Below are 22,783 nucleotides of genomic sequence, written 5' to 3'. Positions count from 1 at the left end.
GAGCCAGAAGATATCATCTTCTGACTCGATGCGTCCAGTGATGTACTTATATGTTTCAATCATATCTTCCCGTTCTCTTCTTTCCTCAAGTGAGTACAGCCGCAATTTTTTAAATCTTTCTTCATACGTGAGATCCTTGAGCCCCAAGACCATCCTGGTGGCCGTTCGCTGAACCGACTCGATCCTCAGCACGTCCTTTCAGTAGTGTGGTCTCCAAAACTAAACACAGTACTCCAAGTGAGGTCTCACCATGGCTCTGTATAACGGCATCATAACTTCAGGTCTCCTGCTGACGAAACCTCTGCGGATACACCCCATCATTTGTCTTGCCCTGGAGGAAGCCTTCTCCACTTGATTGGCAACCTTCATGTCCTCACTAATGATCACCCCTAGGTCGCGTTCCAGATGACCTTAAATCCGCCAATTTGAATCTTGGAGTTTAACCATATAGTTTGATTTGTTGATTTGTGAATTGGAATAAGTGTTAAATTACTCACATATCTTAATGTTTTCCAAGTGTCTACTAATATTCTATTATCTTTATATAATCTAGGCATTTTGATGCTGAGAACATGGCACAATCGCAGAGGAAACACATAAGGCGCCATTCCAACCATAACCAATCTGGGATATTGTCGATGGGCTCTGGGAGGATCCAATACATACCCTGGCACATAATATAGGCTTGATGATACCTATAAAAGTTTGGAAAATTTATCCCACCCTCTGTAATCGGTTTTTGTAGAGATACTAAAGCAATTCTAGCCTTTTTACCCAGCCAAATAAATTTTGTAAGAATAAAATTTAACTTTTTATAGAAGGACCCCTGAAAAAAAACTGGTATCATACCCATTTGGTAACAAACCACAAGGGAAATTATCATTTTAATAGTTTGGACTCTTCCCAACCAAGGCAGATGTAAAGGATTCCATTGCTCATATAATTCTGTAACCTTCTGTAATAGACATTTTTCATTCATTTTCATTGTTTCTTCCAGCGTATTTTTTATCCAGATACCTACATATTTTATTCCCTCTTCCTTCCAGAGAAAGGAAAACGAGTCAAATAAACCTTTTGTACAATGTACGTTGAATGGAAGAACTTCTGATTTGCTCCAATTTATTTTATATCCTGAAAATTTTCCAAATTTTCTATCAATTCAAGCAAGCATGGAATGGTTGTTTCAGGATTTCTCAAATAAAGCAAAATATCATCTGCATAAGCAGAGACTCTATATTCCCGATCTGAATAAGGAATACCCTGTATCTCCTTTGCTTGCTGAATAGTTAATAACTAGGATTCTAATACAATATCAAAAAGCAAAGGAGACAAGGGACAACCTTGTCTAACCCCTCTTTGCAGACTAAAACACTCTGAAAAATTATTATTAATATCTAATCTAGCAACAGGGGAGCTATACAATGTTTGAATCATTTATATAAATCCTGACCCTATACCAAACCATTCCAATGCTTGATACATGAAGGTCCTTTCTTGACGTCACCGCGTCACATCTGCCCATGCGTGGACGCCCCTTCCCGATGCGATTTTGACGGGAAGCTTTTCAAAAACCCGGACATAGTGCCGGGTTTTGAAAAGCCGCCCTGACCCACGGACGTGTCCTCGAAAAGAAGGACAAGTCCAGGGCAATCCGGACATATGGTAACCCTAGGTGCAACCTTTTATACCAGCCTTCAACAGGCTCGCACCTAAAGTTAGGCACACACATGCCAACACTTATTCACACATGACTGCAGTTATGGCACTGGTACTTAGCATCCATATTTTTCACACTTAATTTTAGGCAGACTTTCTTGGATCTACCCCTTCCTGGATCTACTCTTTCTTGGATCTACCCCTTCCTGATCTGAGGCCATAATGGGTATTCAGGTTTCAGGTTTATTTAAAAATTTGATCTACCGCCTTATTAAAAATTCAAAGTGGTTTTACATAATATAAAAACAAAGTATAATAAGAACGTACATTACAAACAACGCTACAAACAATCAAACGCACTGACAAACATTAACTTATCGATACAAGATGGAGAAGGGCAGAAATACAATTTGTATGAAGACAAAGAGAGGGGAAGAGGGATCAAGACAAAAGGAAGGGGAACGAAGTATAAAAAGTATAGAATAACGTAAAACAAGCTAAAATGTTTAAAAGATGGCAAGGAACAGATTTCCATTACCGTCCTTAAAAGGACTATTATACACCATATGCGTCTTTAAAAAGAAAAGCCTTCAAGTAATTACTGCTAGTACTGTTTGAGGGGTTTTCCCTAAACAAATGGGTAGGTGGATGCTTCTTTTATTGGAACGAATCTTTTTGGAATTGTGGCAGCCCCATATAACCAGATCTGGGAGAACTCTGGGGGGGTCTGCTGAAATTCACATAGCTTTATCAGCCTGGAGGCAGGATAATAGGTACTAATTGTCGTGACAGCTGTCAATACATGGAAAAGAACCAGTGTTTGGAGTATGAAGAGGTTTGTGTGCTCTGACTCCTGTGCTCTTCTACGACCACGAGATAAGTACTGGTTTCCCCTCCACAGAGCAGCATCTGCAGAAGAGTTGCCGAAGCAGAACAGAAAATTGTCTCCCTTCCAAGGACCTGCAGTGCCGTCTGCTAATTACTCCTCACGTACAAATCGGAGGCTGGACGTAAAGTTGTTTTTTCCAGTCTAACGTGCTGTGCTGCTAAAGGAGAGTGCACAGTCTCTCGGATCTATCATTTCGTACCGCTTGCCTTTATAGTGTGTAGACGCAGGGTGTGGAAGGATGTCAGTGGATGAGAAGGAAAAGCTAACCATCGCAATCTGCAACATCAGATCATGGCTCAAGTTTCTTCTTATCTGAATCGAGGTACTTGCGTTCCTATATTTGTGCTCTACAAACTTCATTAGGTGCATGCATAGCTCACGGGGATGATAAAAATTGGCGGGATGAAACATTTTGACAGTTTCATTTGTAAAAAAAAAAAAAAATTAGATGTATTGATCTTAGGAGTTTAGTTACATTGCAACCTCGATCTCATGTCAGGAGGCAGATAGTAATCCAAAGGGCAGTTCTGGTTATAACATCAGTTGGATATTTTTTAATGATACACACGGGTTAATGGCTATTTTAAAATCATTCACAGTATAACATGAAAAAAAAAAAAAAGAACTGAAACTATGCCTTGCTAGCTTCAACTAGTGGGAAGAAAATCCTGAGCCAGCTTGTTAGAAATAATATTAGACAAAACAAGCCATAAATACCTTTAATTTAATTTATTGTTGATTGCAATTTTTGTGTGTATAAAAGGGGGGGGGGAAGAAACTTGTATTTGTTATGAAATATAATTTGATAGAATTTAAGTGCTGTTTAAAGTGTAAAATGTTTGTATAATATATTGCACTTATTGTTAGCTTTAAAACGAATACAGATATTAAAAAAAATATATATATATAAAACAAGCCACAAACAGGGGATGGGGAAAGATCATAGGATAATGAATGATTAAAGATGCAAACCTTGTCTTCAGCCGTCATTGTTTCACGAGGAAAAACTATGGTAACATTAAGGAGAAATTGTGGACTTTTTATTTCAGTCAGAAAGTTGTTTTATTTAAATTTTTGTTTGCAGGAAATGAATTGTGCCGCTAAAGTGCTGTGGTCTACAGTGAAAGGAAAAAAAAAAAAAAAAAAAAAATATATATATATATATATATATATATATATATATATATATATATATATATATATATACAGTACTCCCCTGATATTCAAGGGGGTTCCATTCCAGGAACCCTCGCAAATCTTGAAAAACCGCGAATACGGTTTTTAGCGGGGGAGACAGGAGAGGGCAGCCGGAGAGGCAGAGCAGCTGGAGCGCCGGCTTGTGAAGGAAATCACTCGCGGTATACTCCGACCGCCTCTTCCTGCACTAAAGTCGGGCCTCACCAATCAGGATCTACTTTGACACGCAGCTCCTGATTGGTGAGGCCCAACTTTAGTGCAGGAAGAGGTGGTCGGAGCATACCGCGAGTAATTTCCTTCACTCGCCGGCGCTCTGGCTTCTCTCTCCTGCCTCTCCGGCTGCCCTCTCCTGCCCGGTAATTCGCGGTCGGAAAATACTGTGAATGACCGGGACTGCGAATTGCCGACCACGAATGACCGGGGGAGCACTATATATATACCGTATATATCTAGGAAAATTTTATAATATTGTATGCATTTTACTTCATTTGCTAAGAAACTAGTGTATATTAAGCAAGGGAACTAGAGTGGCTTCAGTTGGTTGTTTTTATAAATACTTTGTAAATGCAAGATTAGATTCATTACAATGCAAACTTGGCTCTTATTCACTTGTTGACACAGGTTCAATACAAGTCTAGTTACTTGCCCACTTCCTTCCGTTTTCTATGTCCCAAAAGAATCCAAAAGAAATATTGTGTGGAATAAATCTGACATCCAACCTGGAACACCTGCTCATACTCAGAACTGATTCTCAACAGTCTGCAGATCAGTTCAGTTCAGATAAACTACCCATTTCCTGCTTAGTTTAAATGTCCTTATTTGACTGCTCCACATGGGAATATTCAGAAGGACATTGCATGTTTACAGTAGCCAGAGCCCATATCTGAATGTTTCAATAGCTGCATACACAAGGAACCAATCCTAATAGGTTTGGATTTTTAGAAACCAATTTGGCCAGATTCAAAATGAGTTGAAGGTTCATTAATATTCCAAGTCTGGACATTCCTAGTACAAGGTGCATTTAAAAAATCTTTGCTGTTTAGGCTATACAAGTGCACTGCTGGGTTTAGGTGGACTGTTTCTGAAAAGCCAAACAAATCAATCAAAATAGAAAGGAATTCGATGAACATGTAAAATATTTTTCTTTCATTCTGCAAAATGTGTCAGATACAATAGCTCTGGAAAGAATTTGTGAAGAAAGTAAGGGGTGATATAGGTAATGGTGATATAGACACCAAAAACTTAATATGAAATCGTTGTGGCCAATTAAAAGATGAAAAATAATATATACTCCACCCAGGTTATTTTGCCAAATAACAAGACTTTCTATCTATATTTATCTATGTAAATCAGGGGTGTCCAATGTCGGTCCTCGAGGGCCGCAATCCAGTCGGGTTTTCAGGATTTCCCCAATGAATATACATGAGGTCTATTTGCATGCACTGCTTTCATTGTATGCTAATAGATCTCATGCATATTCATTGGGGAAATCCTGAAAACCCGACTGGATTGCGGCCCTCGAGGACCGACATTGGACACCCCTGATGTAAACTAACCCCCCTTCCCCCCACACACATCTTTTACTAAGAGTGTGTGGTGCAGTGGTTGGATCTACAGCCTCAGCACCCTGGGGTTGTGGGTTCAAACCCCGCGCTACTCCTTGTGACCCTGGGCAAGTCACTCAGTCCTCCATAGCCCCAGGTACATTAGCTAGATTGTGAGCCCACCGGGACAGAGAGGGAAAATGCTTGAGTACCTGATTGTAAAACCGCTTAGATAACCTTGATAGGCGGTATATAAAATCCTAATAAACTTGAAACTTGAAGATATGGTGGAGGTTTCTACTGTGGCCCGGAGCGCTAAACTGACGTTTAACTTTAAAGGACATACCCAGCCTAACAGAAAGGGTGGCAGATGCGAGGAATAGTCTCCCAGTAGAGGCGGTGGAGACAAAGACTGTCTGAATTCAAGAAAGCAAGGGTCCAGCATGTGGGATCTCTTAGGGAGAGGAAGAGATAGTGGATGCTATGGATGGGCAGACTGGATGGGCCATTTGGCCTTCATCTGCCATCATGTTTTTATCTTTCTATGTTCAAACATAAGCCATCTGGCTTCGTTCCAGAAGTGTGGATTGCTATTCCATTGTATATTAGAAAGCAAAAAGATGTGACTGTTTTTAAGAGGCTTTTGAAGTGACATCTTTTTTTGCAAAATGAAAGTTTCAAGTTTCTTTATTTTTGATATACCTTCTATCAAATGAAATGTCTAGACGGTATACAATGTAAAAAGATTGTAAGGGACAATTAAAATAGGTAAATAAAAGCAATATTTTATCAAATATTAAAAAATACTAGACGAATTCGACATAATGTACATGAAACAGAAGGAAAGTAACATCGAAGAAAACATCGAAGTAAAATTAATAAAAAAGGGCGGTAAATGGGGAGTGGGAGCATTTTCTTTTTTTATAAAATATTTCTTTATTCATTTTTAAACTTTCAACAAGTGATTCATTATACAATCATATACACATACACTGTAATAATACTTATTAATCATACAATTGGTAAAATCAAACTATAACTTCACCCTCCCATCCTTCTTCCAATATAATCATATAATTTTATAAAATTATCCCCCCTCCCCCTTATACTTCAATAAACAAAAGGAGAGAAATAAATTATTAACTAATCAATTATAATCATTCCTTACAAAAATTTGTTAATGGCTCCCAGACCTCCATAAACTTTTTATAACTTCCTTGTTGGATAGCTAATATTTTCTCCATTTTAAAAATATGGCACAATGAATTCCACCCAAAACTACTGGGTAAATTGTGTGATATGTTGATGAAATTTATACATGTGTGTCTTATGGCTGTTCGCAATGCTTACTGTGAATATGGTATTGTAACCCACCTTGTTAAAGGGGAGCTATCAACTAAATAAATTATAAACAATAAACCATATCATCATTAGAGTGAGCATCAATCACATAGGCCATACATTTGTGTAAAAAGTGTCAATCGATTATCATCAACAATTTTCTCTCTTCAATAGAACTTTGATTTCTATCCTCCCCTCCCCCCATTTTATTTTATTTTTTAATATATATATAATAACTTCAAAAGCATAGGGGCTCTTTAACTATGATGCAATAAAATCTGGGCTTAGCATATTCTAATGCAGGACTTTCCCATATGTAAGTCCAGCTTTATCGTGGCATTAAACGGGACATTTTCTTGGTTTTATATTTGCAGGTCATGTGCTCACGTTCCCATTAACATGTGGCACCTGCAAAAAATTAATGTGGAAGCAGTTACCACCTTCTATTTAGGAGGTGCTAAATCCTTCTGCATTAACCATGCATTCTTGTACAATCTCACTCTATTCCTGGACTAGTGGGTTATTTTCCCTTACTCACCAGAGCTTGTAGGAAGCCTCATTATTCAGACTTGAGCCCCTCCCCTCTTACCTCAGGATTGTCCCCTCAGTAATTAGTTTCTTTCCTACAAGCCAGACTGTAGGAGCTTGTCTTCTCTGCTCGTGTTTATTTTCTTTAAATTCAGTATTTTTCATTTGCAGATTTCACCCGTGCACTGCAGAGGTTCTCCGTGGGGACAGCGCTGGCTGCGGGAGATCACAGACTTTTTCAAAAAGTCTGCTTCTAGGGGGTCGGCTGCTTGTCAGTGCACTCTCTGGACAGCCTGCACTTCAGATCATGGCTCAGGGACTGTTCCCTTGGGAGCTTCCTCACCCCAGGTTCGTTCACTAATGGGTCAGGTGCAATCTCATGGCTCCATGGAGATTCCAGGTGTGCAAGGAGATGCCGAGGAAAGGCACATCCTGTAGGCGGTCAGCCGGCACCAGCGCCTCTCCTCTCCTTGCATTTTCCCTTCCAGCTCCCCTCCCCCCCTCCATTGGCATATCAGGGCCCCGTTAAATGGCCTTCGTGCATGTGTAGACTGTGACGTGTTGATGTCACGCATGTGCGTGACATCATCGCATCAATGTCTGCGCACTTCTGGATGCCTTGAGCCACGGCCAACATGTCTAGTGTGCTGCAGCTTGACAAAGTTTGTGAGACACTGATTTACATCAGGCGTAAATCTGGCACCCAAATTTAGGGCATCGGAATTGGCACTAAGAATAATTCTATAAAGGATGTGTGCCCTTTTTACAATCTTGCTTAGTGTCAATATACAACTACTACTACTTATCGTTTCTATAGCACTGCCAGATGTATGCAGCACTGCACATTAGACATGGAAGAGACAATCCCTGCTCAATAGAGCTTACAATCTAATCAAACAAACAAACAGGACAAATAAGGATTAGGGAATTTTTCACATAGGGAATGATAAAAAAGACAAAGGTACTTTACAATTGAGAGACACAGGAGTTACATTATATTATTGTCTTCTATTTCACCAATACCTTTTGGTTCTAGGCGGATTACAAAAGAATTGGTCTAGGCATACCCAGTAAAGTTAAAAGATAGATGATTAGAAGAAGCGCTAGGGTCCGGCGGTATATTTCCTGAATAGCTTGGTTTTTAATTCTCTTCTGAAGGTTTTGTAATTGGGCATTGTGATCAGCAGGTTGGAGAGGTGGTGGTCTAGTTTCGCTGCTTGGGTGACTAGTAGGCCGTCATACATTTTCTTACACTGTATTCCTTTGATTGGGAGGTGAGTAAAGGGTGCCTGGTTAGGCGATTGTTTAAATAGGTTGGTCCATCACCATTGAGGGCTTTGAATAGCGTGCAGTAGAATTTGTAGAGAATGCGTGCTTGCATAGGGAGCAAGTGTGAGTCTTGGAATGCAGTGGTGATGTGGTCGTATTTTTTCAACGAGTATATCAGCCTTGAAAAAGTGGGCTTTTAGCCTAGATTTGAATACTGCCAGAGATGGAGCTTGACACACTTATTCAGTCTGTTCTAGGCAAATGACGCAGCAAGATAGAAGAGATGGTGTCTGGAGTTGGCAGTAGAGGAGAATGGTACAGTTAAGAACAGTGGCTTAGCAAGACTGAGAGGCGCCCAGGGCGTGGCGCCCACCACCCCTATCTGCTCTTTCCCCACCCCCTCCTGTGATGCGCACCACCTTCCCTTCCCCCATACCTCTTTAACATTCCCAGAGCGAGCAGCAACCCCAACCTGCTGCTCGCACCAACCTTGGCTCTTCCTCTGAAGTCACTTCTTAGGCACGGGTTCAGGAAGTGATGTCGGAGGAAGAACCGTTGCTGGTGCAAGCAGTAGGCTGGGGTTGCTGCTCGCTCTGGGAATGTTAAAGAGGTATGGGGGAAGGGAAGGTGGTGCGTATCACAGGAGGGGGTGGGGAAAGAGCAGATAGGGGTGGTGGGCGCCTCTCAGTCATGCTATGCCACTGCTCTTAACTGTACCATTGTCCTCTACTGCCAACTGGAAACATTAGAGGTACTGAGGAAGGGAAGGGGGTGCGTGTGTTTGGTAACGGGGAGGCAGGAAAGGAGCAGGGCGCAGAGAGGAGGATGGTTGCTGGCATTACCACCAAGTCGGTGTTCGGGGTGAACTGCCCCCCCCAGCATCACCCTTCATAATTATAAATAAAACAATATAAAAAGAACATTTAATTAAGACAAGCAGGGACCTGAATAAACGGCAAAGGTTTAAATTTCTTTTTAAAGGATATTATAGAGCAGGGGTAGGGAACTCCGGTCATCGAAAGCCATATTCCAGTTGGGTTTTCAGGATTTCCTCAATGAATATGCATTGAAAGCAGTGCATGCAAATAGATCTCATGCATATTCATTGCGGAAATCCTGAAAACCCGACTGGAATATGGCTCTTGAGGACCGAAGTTCCCTACCCCTGTTATAGAGTGTTCTCTCCGTTCCATTGATAATTCCTTCCATCATTTAGGTTCTATTACTCTGAAAATCCAGTTTCTCCATCTCGTATAGGTATATATGCACCAGAATCTCACTAAACCAGCTAAAATCCTATGTAAAGTGGCGATGGCACCAGATCCCAGAATAGAGAGTAGATATTTTTCCCTGATGACTGCTAATAAAACTGTGATTGGAGAGAAACTCAATAATTAGATACCCTCATTGTACAGTGAAGTCTGAGATGCCACCTTGTTATCGGTAAACTGACAAAACTGCAGAGATGTCAGGTTACCCAGTTTCTGGCTGGAGATTATGGGACAGTCCTGGAATTATGACCATTGCATTTTAATTGCACTGAAGAGAGGAGCCCAAATGGCCTCGATGATGGGGAGAGCAATACAAATATAGGAGTCATGAGGAAAAGATGTCCAACACACAACTGGGGATGATCCAAAGCAAACTTTATTGACCAAGACGTTAGTGTACAGACTAATGTCTTGGTCAACAAAGTTTGCTTTGGATCATCCCCAGTTGTGCATTCCATTTTAATCCACTTTAGTATTGTCAAAAGTGGTATGCAAAATCAATAAATCAAATCCCAAAATGCACCAGGATGGGATCTGCAGCACTGATTTCAATGGGTAGAATCCTGGACTACAAATACCACACTGCTTTGGGATGTTAGTTCAAAACCAGCACTTTCCAAAAATCCCTAGCTTGCTACTGGGTAACTTAGCATCTCTGAAACTGCAGAACACCTGACAGAGCTGCTAAATTACCCAGTTCCAGAAGGGAGACCTTTTGGTCAGTTCTGGTTTTAATCCAACATCCTAAAGCAGTATGAGATTTATAGTCCCTGGTTTGACTCATTGAAAGCAGTACCGCAGGTCATCAGATGAGTCTGGTAGGAATCCAGGACTGGCCTAAAATCTCCCTCTTGGAACTGGGTAACTTGGCAGCTCTATAGTAATGGGCTGAAAACCAGGGAAGTTGGGCGAATGTGCTACAGTTTTAATGCAGCATTAATTTGCATGCTTATTACATATCAATTTTTTCTATGCTAGTTTTACAGTAGAGTTTCACTCTATCATGAACCTTTAATCACTGACTGCTCAAGTCAGTCCCTCCTAGCTCTGCCTATCATCACATGAAGTTCTTACATTTGCTGTCAACTCTTTCTCAACTTTCCTCCATTCCCTCTTACATTTCTGCTCCTTCTCAACTACCACCACTCCCACCCCTTTAAAAAACCATGACTGAAGCAGCAGCAATGGACTACATTGATAGCAGCAAAACAGCATAAAGAAGTCCAGTTTTGCTTTTACCAGTCACGCTGAACTATTTAAGTACATACAGTACAATTGTTGTAGCATAAATAAGGGTTTTTCTTGCTGATGATTGAAGCATGGGGGGGAGTCAAGATCTCTTTCTAGCTCTCACGCATAGCCCTGGTGTTAAGTGTGCACCTTGTGGCTTCTGAGGCCTTTTCCCTTATCCAGCTTTTGTCTGTTCGACTTAATATAAAGTGAATATTTTTGGCAAAACAACACAGCACAACTGGAGGGTTTTTTGTTTGAGTTGTATGTTTCATTGCACCCCAGTTCCTCTATTATGGAAGGTACTATGATTTGAGTTTACACAGATGGTTAGTCGTGCTCTGACTTCATGATCATTTCTTTGAGGATTGGATCTATAAGCACATTCATATCTATTTAGTTGGGGTTAGTTCCCCTTTTCAATTCTGAGTACAGTTTTTTGTTTATAAGAAAATATTTTGTCTGCAAGTTTCAAGTTTATTAAAATTTTGATATAAACGCAATATCAAATATTTTCAATGCGTATAACAATGCAGGATTTTTTGCCAGTATTGGGCTTTAGTAATAAGGTGTAAAGACCTTTTGTTAGTGGTTCCTTCTCCAACAGGAACTCACATACTAGTTTGTTTGTTTTTTGTTCTTGTGGGATTTTTTTTTTCCTGGTCCCCTCCCATTTCTTCAGGCTTGTTGTCCCATCCTTTCTTTTTTACTGGATGGATGTGGTAGTGGTGGTGACTGGTTCCCTGTTCTAACTATAACCTGTAACTAGTGAAGCAGCATTATAAGCTTCTTTGCCGTTCCCATTCCTTCAGGGTCCAGGCACCCTGTTACCTTAGTATACTGGTGTAATGGCCAGGGAAGGGCGAGTCAGACAGAAACTCCCATTGGCTAGTTATTTATCTCTCTACAGTTTCCCTCCATTAGTTGTCTCCTCCTACCACGGTCAAGAGGCCATCTTGTTTTTCCAGAACTATTAGGGCAAAGAGGATGGGACTTTGTATACCGCTTTTTCTGTGTGTGGTTACAGTCAAAGCACTTTACATATTTTAGACGGGTACTTTTGTATCTGGTGCAATGAAGTGTTAAGTGACTTGCCCAGAGTCAAAAAGAGCTGCAGTGGGAATAGAACCACTAGGCCACTCCTCCACTCCAGGATAACCAAATGATCAAAACTCCATTATCATGGTAGAACTACTAGAAGTCTCTGCTGATCCATAAGGGGCAGAACCTTATGATCTTTACACTTGAACCCTACAACAATCAACAATGTCACTTTCTGCTTTTATTTAAATCAGAGAAGGAAAACCTCATGATCTGATTGTTTTAACTCTCAACTCTGTATAAGATCAGCAGGGATCCCAAAATCCCTCCTTGAGGGCCGCAATACAGTCGGGTTTTCAGGATTTCCCCAATGAATATGCATTGAAAGTAATGCTTGCACATAGATCTCATGCATATTCATTGGGGAAATCCTGAAAACCTGACTGGATTGCGGCCCTTAAGGAGGGACTTTAAGATCCCTGGATTAGACCCTCTGTATGGTGAGGCCCTCTCACAATGTGATTTGTTATGTTACATTAACATTAATGTTACTCAGGAGCCTAGTGATATTAGGCAGAATGTGACTGTAAATGTGACTGTACTGAGCAGGCAATTTATTCCAATGGCAATGACTAGGTGAGGCTCATGGCAGGAGCCAGCTTAGGGACTAGGGCAGGGGTAGGCAATTCCGGTCCTCGAGAGCCGGAGCCAGGTCAGGTTTTCAGGATATCCACAATGAATATATATGAGATGGATTTGCATGCACTGCCTCCTTGAGATGCAAATCTATCTCATGCATATTTATTGTGGATATCCTGAAAGCCTGACCTGGCTCCGGCTCTCAAGGACTGGGATTGCCTACCCCTGGACTAGGGGAACAGAGACTGTAAACAGAGAAGGGGCCTAGCTGGATACCATCATAGATTTCTTCTCATGGTTTGGAATAGGAGATCATTGTCCAGCTAAAAATAACACGGCAAGCAACTGGCAAAAACAGCTGGAATAACATTGGCTCCAGTTGCTATGGAGCCAATGTTGTTGTCAGAGGTAATAAAGCTGTTCCAATACCTCTCACCACATTTTAATGTGTGCCCATATCAATTCTCTTTATACTAGGTTTGTCCTTGTCTCTGCAGGGTCTGCTTCAGGATCACCCCCTCTTTTTTCTCATTTTTGCAAAGCTTGGGGGAAAGGTGAGCTGGGAGTAGAGTAACTATTCTCTGCTTCAGGTTCCCCCCCCCTCTCTCTTCTCTGCTGGTATCTGGAACAGAACACCCCTGATGCTCTAGGGTCAGAAAGGAAATGGCGGAACTGCATTCCATGCTATACCCCTAGAAATGAAGTCCTCGTGTATATTTTCAGAAGTTTAAGAATCTTTTGAAAACTACATTATTTGTAGAAGCATTTCAATAAATGTTGGGGGGAGGGGGGTTTCCCCCTGGATTATGAATATTTCTGTATTGATACACGGTCGAGTGCTGTAAAATATGGCTGAAATGAAAGATCTGTTGTTGTTTGTATAATATATGCTGTATGTTTTTTATTTTATATGATTGGTTGTTTTTTTTTTTTAATAAAACCATTAACAAAATACTGTCAGGATTAAATAAAATTATTTCCCTTGTGTTTATTGTTTATTAGTATGTGAGGTAGGGAGGGGGGATTTTATTATTACATATATCATACAATAATGGAGTATATGGGTGGGGGGGATGGGAGAGAGATAGGGAGGGATAGGGATAAGAATATATGTAACATACCAATGATAGTTTATAAGTGATGTATTTAATGTTACTGTGAATGAAAATATTAACACAATGTAATTTGTGAAAATGAATAAAGAATTATAAAAAAAAACGCCTAGTTATAGGCGGTTAAGAAAATGAAAATTTTAAATAAATAAATTAAGGTTTTGTCTTACTTTAAAGAGTATTTGGTAATGGAGGGATTTTGTCTTGTTACATAAATGGCTCCAGAATACAAATAGCCTCTTTTTTTTTTGTATGGATAGCAGTTATGTTCCTACATGTGGGGTGTCATTTTGTAAAACTATGGAGGTATAAGGTTGCAGTTGGAGTTCAGTTCCATTCTATTTAGTTTGAGTTTAATTATAGACCCCAGACCTCAGTCTCATAAGAAAATATTCAATGTAATGTTAACAGTAATTCCTCCTGAGGGTTGTTGTAAGTGGCCAGGAGCTTCTTTATTGTATATGGCTCTCAGAACTTTTCTTGTGATGTTCTGTAGCCATTTTGAGTGTGTGGCGCAGTGGTTAAAGCTACAACCTCAGCCCCCTGAGGTTATTGGCTCAAACCCATGCTGCTTCTTGTGACCTGGGCAAGTCACTTAATCCCCCCCCCCCCTCCCCATTGCCACAGGTACATTAGATAGATTGTGAGCCTGCCAGGACAGACAGGGTAAAATGCTCGAATACCTGAATAAATTCATGTAAAAAGTTTTGAGCTCCCCTGGGAGAACGGTATAGAAAATTGAATAAATATATAAAATAAATCTCTCTCAATGAATCTGTGTAAGCAACGTTTGTGCAGAGCTTCAGAATAAATTTATCTTATTATATTAGTGCCTCTCCTTACTCACCATTTCGGGCTTCCTCCTCTCCCAAGTCAATTCAAAGATACTGATACAGTTCGAATTTAGCCCATTGCTTGCACAAAGTTGTAATCATGATTTCTCTGCTAACACCGTGACCGTACTTAACACACCCACAATAGCTTATATCAGACTGACTAAATCAAACACAATTCACAATTACTACAGCTGCATGAAATTTTAACATTATTTATGGATCCTCAGATGGTTATTTCATGCTCAAATTGCAGCCAAAATCTTCATCAATCCTAGGGTTGCCAGATTTCCTGTTCCACTCCCCAGTCTTGCCCTGTTCCGCCTCCGCCTCTCCTCCATTCCTCCCCCAGCCCCGCCCACACACAAACCTCCCCGAGTGCGAAGGCTGCAATTGGAAGCCTTCGCACATGCACGGACATCGACACAATGATGTCACATGCATGCGCACATGCGTATGACATTATCACGATGACGGCCACACATGCATAAAGGCTTCCAGATGCGGTCTTCGAGCTCAAGATTTCCAAAACCTGGACGAACTGCCAGGTTTTGGAAATCTCTCTGGGCACCCAGACAGTCCTCTATTTTCACATATATTGCCACTACTTGTTGTGAATCTAATATTTATTGAAAATATTTATTATTTGCATAAGCCCTAGGCGGCTTACAATAAAAACATCCAAAATCATTAAACAGACATTTACAAAGGAATCATCATTTACATCAATACAATAATAATTTTATTCATATATACTGCCAAAGCCATGGTAGTTCGAGGCAGTTTACGACAAGAAGAGCTGGATAATCAGCGAAAATAATTATAATGAAGTCGTCGAATACATGTGGAGAGAGCAGATACAAGTTGAGTGGGAGAAAGAGTGATAGACACAGGAGTCCTTTTATCAAGGTGCGGTAGGGGTTTAACGCGTGGAATACCTCATGTTAAACCGCCTGCTGCGCTAGTCGCTAACACCTCCATTGACCAGGCATTAGTTTTTTTGCTTACCGCGGGGGTTAGTGCATGATGAAATGTCCGATGCGCTAACCCCGCTAGCGTGGCTTGATAAAAGGAGCTCACAGTGTAGAGGCATCGAGTACATGTAGGAAGCGTACATGGTAAGGCATTAAGAGTTCTTGGTTACAATATCTTATCTTTTCACAGTGCAATTATTGTTATAGCCACCTCTCCTGACATGAATTCATGTTTCAAATATCTTCTTCTGGGTCAAGGTACCACCCACTCAATATCTGCAAAACCATACATAACATTCAAACAAGTGTCATATTATAAAGAGACATACAATTCCATAATTCAATGGCCCACTCATTCTCATGCCTGCCATAATAACAATGATATTCCTAGGTCCAGAGGAATGGAACAGGCTTCCACAATATATGCGACAGCAAGAGAATAAGGCAACACTGAATCCTATGTATTTGGAAGGAGGACCCAGGGGTGGGCTTGGGGGTGGTGGGGGGGTTGTTTTGGTTGGAGTTTGAGGGGGGGATTTCTTTTGGGGTTATTTCATACTCTACTGAGCTGGTTCTGTATTTGGTTGTATTGCCTGTTTCTTTTCTGATTGCTCAATAAAAATATCTTTAACATAAGGCAACACTGAAAAGATTGCTGAAACGCCACCTTTTCTGTAAAATGAAATACGGCTGAAGAACAGATATCTGTGTTGTGGTTGTGGGAAGGATGTTGTAGATGTTGAATATGATCTCTGTTAACTGTTTTATGTTTTTATTATATTTTTTTATATTTTGATGTTTGTTCATTTGTTCATTTATGCTTCGCTTTGTATAATGCAAATAATGGATAAACACAATACAATACAACGTCTATGAAAAAATGCAGATTAACATGATGGCATCACAGATACATGGAACAAACACTCTTCAGGGGAAATCTCTTATATCGGTGACATCCAGGCCAATTCTTCATTTAAATCTTCTGAAACCAGAGTATTTAATTGAAAAATCCAGCATTGTTCCTTTAAATTAAAGAGTTCAGAATTTCCACCCACCTACCCTAACTGTTCTGTGTCAATAATATGCCATTTGATATCCTTTAAAGCAGTGATTCCCAACCCTGTCCTGGAGGAACACCAGGCCAATTGGGTTTTCAGGCTAGCCCTAATGAATATGCATGAAGCAAATTTGCATGCCTATCACTTCCATCATATGCAAATCTCTCTCATGCATATTCATTAGGGCTAGCCTGAAAACCCGATTGGCCTGGTGTTCCTCCAGGACAGGGTTGGGAATCACTGCTTTAAAGAATGACCCATTAGTTTCCAGTGGTTAACTAAAAGTGCCATGTCACTTTCAATATTTACTCTTGATTTATGTTCAGTGAGACATGTTTTAATAGACGGAATCGTTCGTCCCACATAGAGTTTATAACAAAAGCACTTAACTAAATATATTACAAAAGTGGCATCGCTTGTTGTTAAATCTTGTGTATAAATAATTTTTCCTGTATTCATCTGGCTCCCATCATAGAAAAGGCACACCATTGACAGAGCCCACAAGTAAGATGAGAACCCTTCTGAGGTGTCTGGAACATACAGTTAATTCACCTACATTAGTTGTCCTTTGATATGCAAACATAGATCATTCTGGAAAGATATGTACCAATTGAACTATATATCAGTGGAACTACATACCAGTGTTCTAGAATGATCTGATTCAGCTGAGAGGAGAGGGGGTATATTTCTGAACAAATATCAAGCTGGAATTCTCTTCTTTACCCAAATATTGTAAGAGTAATATGTCATTGGGCATATCTAACCCATTAATATGCCAATTTAATCACATGTCCCGGATAGCCTTGCTGTAGGAATCTATTTTTTTAACTCTTTAGCTTGAATTTGATATTCCTCTAGGGAGGAGCATATTCTTCTTAGATGCAGGTATTGGCTAATATGGAGGCTTTGATAGAATCAGTAGCGATGGAAACTATGAGAACATAAAAAGCTATTTCTTTCAGTTGGTTTATGATATGGTGTGGTTTCCAATCATTCCCTTTCTTAAAGATATGTAAATCCAGAAATGTAATGCTTAATCATAAGTGGCTGTAAATTGGATGCAATGTATTTAGCTATTGAACAAAAAAATTTAAATCAGTCATGGAATAAATTCAAATGAAAAAGATATTAAGAAAACATCTCTGTAGCAGTCCATGATGAAATTGATCTGATTTATTGATATTATTCTTCTAAATCCGCCATATAAAGGGTGGCAAGAGGGTGCTAAAGATGCATCCATGGCAATTCCATGAATTTGACGATAGTAATCCCAATTAAACCAGAATAATTTCATAAATAACACCAAATGAATAATTTCCATTAATAATGTGGTTAAAACCTATGAAACTCTTATCCTGCGTTCTTCAAATCTTAATATCATTCCTGCTAATCAAAATAAATTTTTTTAACATCCTCCTCGCTGCTGTCACTCATCTTATAATTTGTAATTGGAAGGATAACACTAAACTCAACTTTAGTGAATGGTGGAGCTATGTGTGTCCTATACATAACTATGAAAGTGTTATCGCTTTAAAATCTTGTACAATAGCACACTTTTGTAAAACTTGGGCACCACTAGATAAATATTGTAACTGTTTATGAGAACTTATCTTTATATATCAGCTTGACTATATATTTCAGTATATATATATTATAGGTTTGTAATTGCTTTGTTTATATTTTATGTGCTTATATATTTTATGTACTTTTGTTAACTTTTTAAATACAATAAAATTTATTGAAAAAAAAAAAAAGAATGTGGTCGAAATACACATATGCATACTACACTTCAGAAAAATCTGTTCCAATAATTGCATGGCTCTGTTTGGTGAGATCTTAGTGTAGAATGCAGTTCCATCCATTGTGACCAACCACCAGCGGTCCATGACCCTGCCAATAGATGTTAATAGGTGAAGCCTATGTGTGGTATTCTCTAAATAAGATTTCACCATTACCATTTTTTCAAGTTTAAAAAAAATAAATCTAAAAACTTAGGACTCCTTTTACAAAGGTACGCTAGCGGTTTAACACGTGTAATAGCACGCGCTAAACCGCTGGATGCGCTAGCTGCTACCGCCTCCTCTTGAGCAGGCGGTAGTTTTTTGCCAGCACTGGGGGGGGGTTAGCATGTGATGAAATGTTGTGCGTGTTAATCCCGCTAGCGCGGCTTTGTAAAAGGAGCCCTTAGACAGGGGTTCCAAAACAGACTTCTTCATTGAGACTATGGAACATCCTGGATGTTTTTTCATAGTTCTTGTGTTTACAGCAAGAAATATATTCTTGGGCGTAAGTGGCTTAAATCTGCCATCATGTTTCTATGTTTCTATAATAAAAGCAACAAAGGCACAATTTAAAAGAAGCTTCAAAGGTGGGATTTTAGGTGTATTTGGTTGAAGAAAGGAGCTACCTTGTTTAACTGTTTAAAACTGCAAGAAATCAGACCTGTGTCTCGTTTGAAAATCGTATGAGAATAACATGAGTCAGAGGTGGATGGCTGACAGTTTACATTGTCAGGGTCATACATATGAAGCAAATATATTTTCTCAGTTTATACATATGAAAAGCAATTCTATAAGCTGATGTCCAAATTTGGGTGCCAATAATGGACTAGATTCATTAAATGGCCCTCATACTGGGTGCCAAAAAAACCAGGTGCTAAATGCTATGAAGGGCGTTCACCCTTTTATAGAATTCTATATATGGCGCCAGATTCTTTTGTAGAATTCTATATATGGACAGATTCTATATATGGCGCCGGCAGCTGCAGCCTAAACAGCTGTCGATTGCATGTCAATTATGCAACGGCACTGTTTATAGAATCACAGCTTAGTTGAAGGTACGCGCCGGGAATGTAGACCTTTAAAATGTGAATCGTGGCTACAGAGACGCTTTACGATGCCTAACGCCACTTCCGGCATTAGCCATGCCTACAGTGGTGTCATAAAGCACCTTTGTAGCCACGATTCAGGTGCCATTTTTTTTAGGCGTTAGTAGGCGCCAATATATATATATTTTTAATGATTTTAAGGTAATGGCGGAATAGAAATCTGTAATGTAATGTAATTTTAATCATTTTAAAATGCCATTTTCTACTTATGTTAGGCACCTGGTGTAAATGGTGAACCCAAGTTAGGCACACTGAAGCTACTTGTGCAACTTTTCAGAATGCCCTTTTTGAGTTACGCATTATTAGAGTTAGGCATCATGCCTTCTAGACCAGCATTCAGATATCAGGAGAATAGCCAGATACTCATTTTTGGATGGGCTTGAGCCCAAAGTGGGTGGGTACGAGAATCCCAGCCCCCTTGGCATCACTCCCTCCTCTCCCCCATCTCCCCCAGGTAGAGTTACCATATTTTTCTCTGGGAAACACTGGACACATGACCCAGATCTGCCCCATTTTGCTCCAGTACCATACAGTTCTACCTCCAGCCCCGCCCAGTTCCACCCTCAGTCTCGCCCCCACAAGGCCTCCTCTCTTCTGGAGGCCCTGGCCGAACATACTCAGAGGCCCTCCAGATGCAGCCAGAGCTCGCCGGGGTTTGGAAAGTCTATCCGGGAGCCCGAACAGTCCTCTAAAAAGAGGACATGTCCGGTTTTCTCGGATGTCTGGTAACCCTACCCCCAGGCAATCAAGTGTCTCTCAACTCTTCCCCTCCCTCCCTCTGAACCTTTTAAAGCCTTCATTGATTTGCTTGCAGCAAGCAGTAACTCATACCCACTGCACACACCGGCTCTGAGCCTTCCTTCTGACCTGGTCCCGGTTATGCAGAAATAGGAAGTTGTGTTAGCAGGAAGACTCAGGGCTGGTGCAAGCAGTGGACAGGAGACCAGAAATACTTGACAAAAGTGCTGGGAGAGGAACACTTTTAACAAAATGTAAAGGTTCAGACTCTCAGTAAGTTAAAATTTCACCTATTTTTGTATTTAAAATTTGTGTTCTTATTTTTTATTCATGAATAGAGAGAGACTGCACCCAGAATGGTTTTGATTCTGTTGTGTTTTTCTGTCAGTGGTTTCTATACAGGGGGGAGGAGTTTGGGGTGGAGTTGAGGCACTGGAATGCCTGCAAGGAGGGAGGAAAGGAGGGGAGACACTGGGAATCTTTTAGTTGGCAGGGCTTCAGGAGCCCTGCATGCAAATTCTTATGAGTGCCAATTAATATTAATAATTCATTGTTGGCACCCAATTGTTGATGGTTAAGAGCTCGTTAACCAATTTGCGTGCACATCTGAGCAGTGTGTCCAAATTTGGGTGCTTAATTATGGGCATCATAAATAGAATCTGGGGGTATATGCATTTTTTTGTAGAGTTAATTGAGCACTGGGCACTATTCTATAGACATGGGTATGTCATGGGTGTGTTGACAAGCCATAGGAGCAAGGCTTGCTCACTTATGCCAGCCATTGACTTATCATACGTTGGCACACCGATTTGGCACAGGGGAGAGTATGGCACAGTGATTAAAGCTACAGCTTCAACACCCTGAGGCTGTGGGTTCAAACCCACACTGCTCCTTGTGACCCTAGGCAAGTCACTTAATTCCCCCATTGCCCCAGGTACATTAGATTGTGATCCCACCAGGACAGACAGGGAAAAATGCACGAGGACCTGAATAAATCCATGCAAACATTTCTGAGCTCCCTTGGGAGAACAGTATAGAAAATTGAATAAATTGGAGGAGATTAAATTATAACTTTTGGTGGAATTCTTTATGCCATATCTATAAAATGGAAAGATTTACTGCGTTACAAAAGGGATATTTTAAGAAATTTCAGGATGTGTGGAAACCATTAACAAAATATTGTCAGGATTAAGTATAATTATTTCCCTTATGTTTATTAGTTTATGAGGTAGGGAGGGGGGTATTTTATTATTACATATATCATACAAAAATGGAGTATATGGTTGGGGGGATGGGCGAGGGATAGGGATAAGAATATATGTAATATACCAATGATTGTTTATAAGTGATGTATTTATTGTTACTGTGAATGAAAATATTAACACTTAATGTAATTTGTGAAAATGAATAAAGAATTCTAAAAAAAAAAAAAAAGAAAATTGAATAAATAACAATGTGGCTCTGTGCTAATATACTGTATATCAAACTCTCTGAAATGTTCTTGTTTTGGAGTAACACATTTTATTTCCTTCTTCCTACCTCCCAACCCTCACCCCCCTATAGGTATCGAAGTTCAACTGAATAATGATTGCAACCAACAGATGATGAGGAAAAGAAAATTTTGTTTGTATTCCTTTCAGTTTTCTTGTATGATGGATGGGGAGCCTTTTACCACCAACTTTTTGGTATCAAGGGACAACTCTGATTCCAGCATGACAGTGGAACAAAAAATAACATTTATCTTTGTGATCATCTTGTTCGTTGTTTTGGGCATTCTCGTCATCAGGTGCTTCAGGATTCTTCTAGATCCTTACAGGAGCATGCCAACCTCCACATGGGCCGATGGACTTGAAGGGCTAGAAAAGGGGCAGTTTGATTATGCCTTGGCTTAATGGCCTAAAGACGGAACTTAATTTTTTAGGAGAGCTGCCTGCAATATAAGCGCAGTACTTCTTTTCAGACTCCAGAGCAGCCTGGAAAGAAGTGGAGGGGAGGGCGTAATCCTGGAGCAAAGCAGACAACAGTCAGTTACCCTGCTCTCGCATCCAGCCCCTATTCTCAGTTGCTCCTGATCCTCTAGCTCCACAGTTTCACTTACTTTTTTGTCTATAAGTTAAATCTTGCCTAAGGGTAACCATTATCTTTTTCTCTCTCCGAGAGATCCTACATGCCTATCCCAGGCCCTCTTGAATTCAGATACAGTCTCTGTCTCCACACATCTACCACCCTTTCTCTAAGGAAATACTTTTTTTTACAGAAAGGGTGGTAGATGCGTGGAACAGTCTCCCAGAAGAGGTGGTGGAGACAGAAACTGTGTCTGAACTCAAGAGGGCCTGGGATAGGCACATAGGAACTCTCAGAGAGAGAAAGAGATAATGGTTACTGCGGACGGGCAGATTAGATGGGCCATTTGGCCTTTATCTGCCATCATGTTTCTATATAAAATTGAGGGTCTTTTTTTTGTAATTGTTTCCAAACTTGATCCATTTTTTTTGGTTGCTCAGAAAAAAAAAATCAGATCTAACAAACACGAGATTTAGAATTTACACTTAATAAATTATAGGTTTAAAAACATG

At 40.2% G+C, this 22,783-nt stretch overlaps 1 protein-coding gene across 1 annotated transcript; it reads left to right on the top strand.

The window, feature by feature from the left end:
* The first annotated feature begins 2,715 nt into the window (after positions 1-2,715).
* CTXN3 (cortexin 3) lies at positions 2,716-22,419 on the top strand. The gene is made up of 2 exons (XM_033928972.1): positions 2,716-2,867; positions 21,771-22,419. The coding sequence occupies exons 1-2, from the start codon at positions 2,837-2,839 to the stop codon at positions 22,097-22,099; spliced, it is 360 nt and encodes a 119-aa protein (XP_033784863.1). The 5' UTR covers positions 2,716-2,836; the 3' UTR covers positions 22,100-22,419.
* The last annotated feature ends 364 nt before the right edge of the window (positions 22,420-22,783 follow it).

This window comes from Geotrypetes seraphini, chromosome 1, assembly GCF_902459505.1.
Source record: "Geotrypetes seraphini chromosome 1, aGeoSer1.1, whole genome shotgun sequence".
Taxonomy (NCBI): domain Eukaryota; kingdom Metazoa; phylum Chordata; class Amphibia; order Gymnophiona; family Dermophiidae; genus Geotrypetes; species Geotrypetes seraphini.
Note: the sequence above shows the minus strand (reverse complement) of the source record. Positions and strands in the feature narration are given on the sequence as shown.

What these genes read in the sequence shown, in the direction of transcription:
- CTXN3 (XM_033928972.1), top strand. Translation starts at nt 2,837, where the DNA reads ATGGCTCAAGTTTCTTCTTATCTGAATCGAG. An exon ending in TTCTTCTTATCTGAATCGAG is followed by an intron (nt 2,868 to 21,770) that starts GTACTTGCGTTC and finishes ACCCCCCTATAG; the next exon opens with GTATCGAAGTTCAACTGAAT.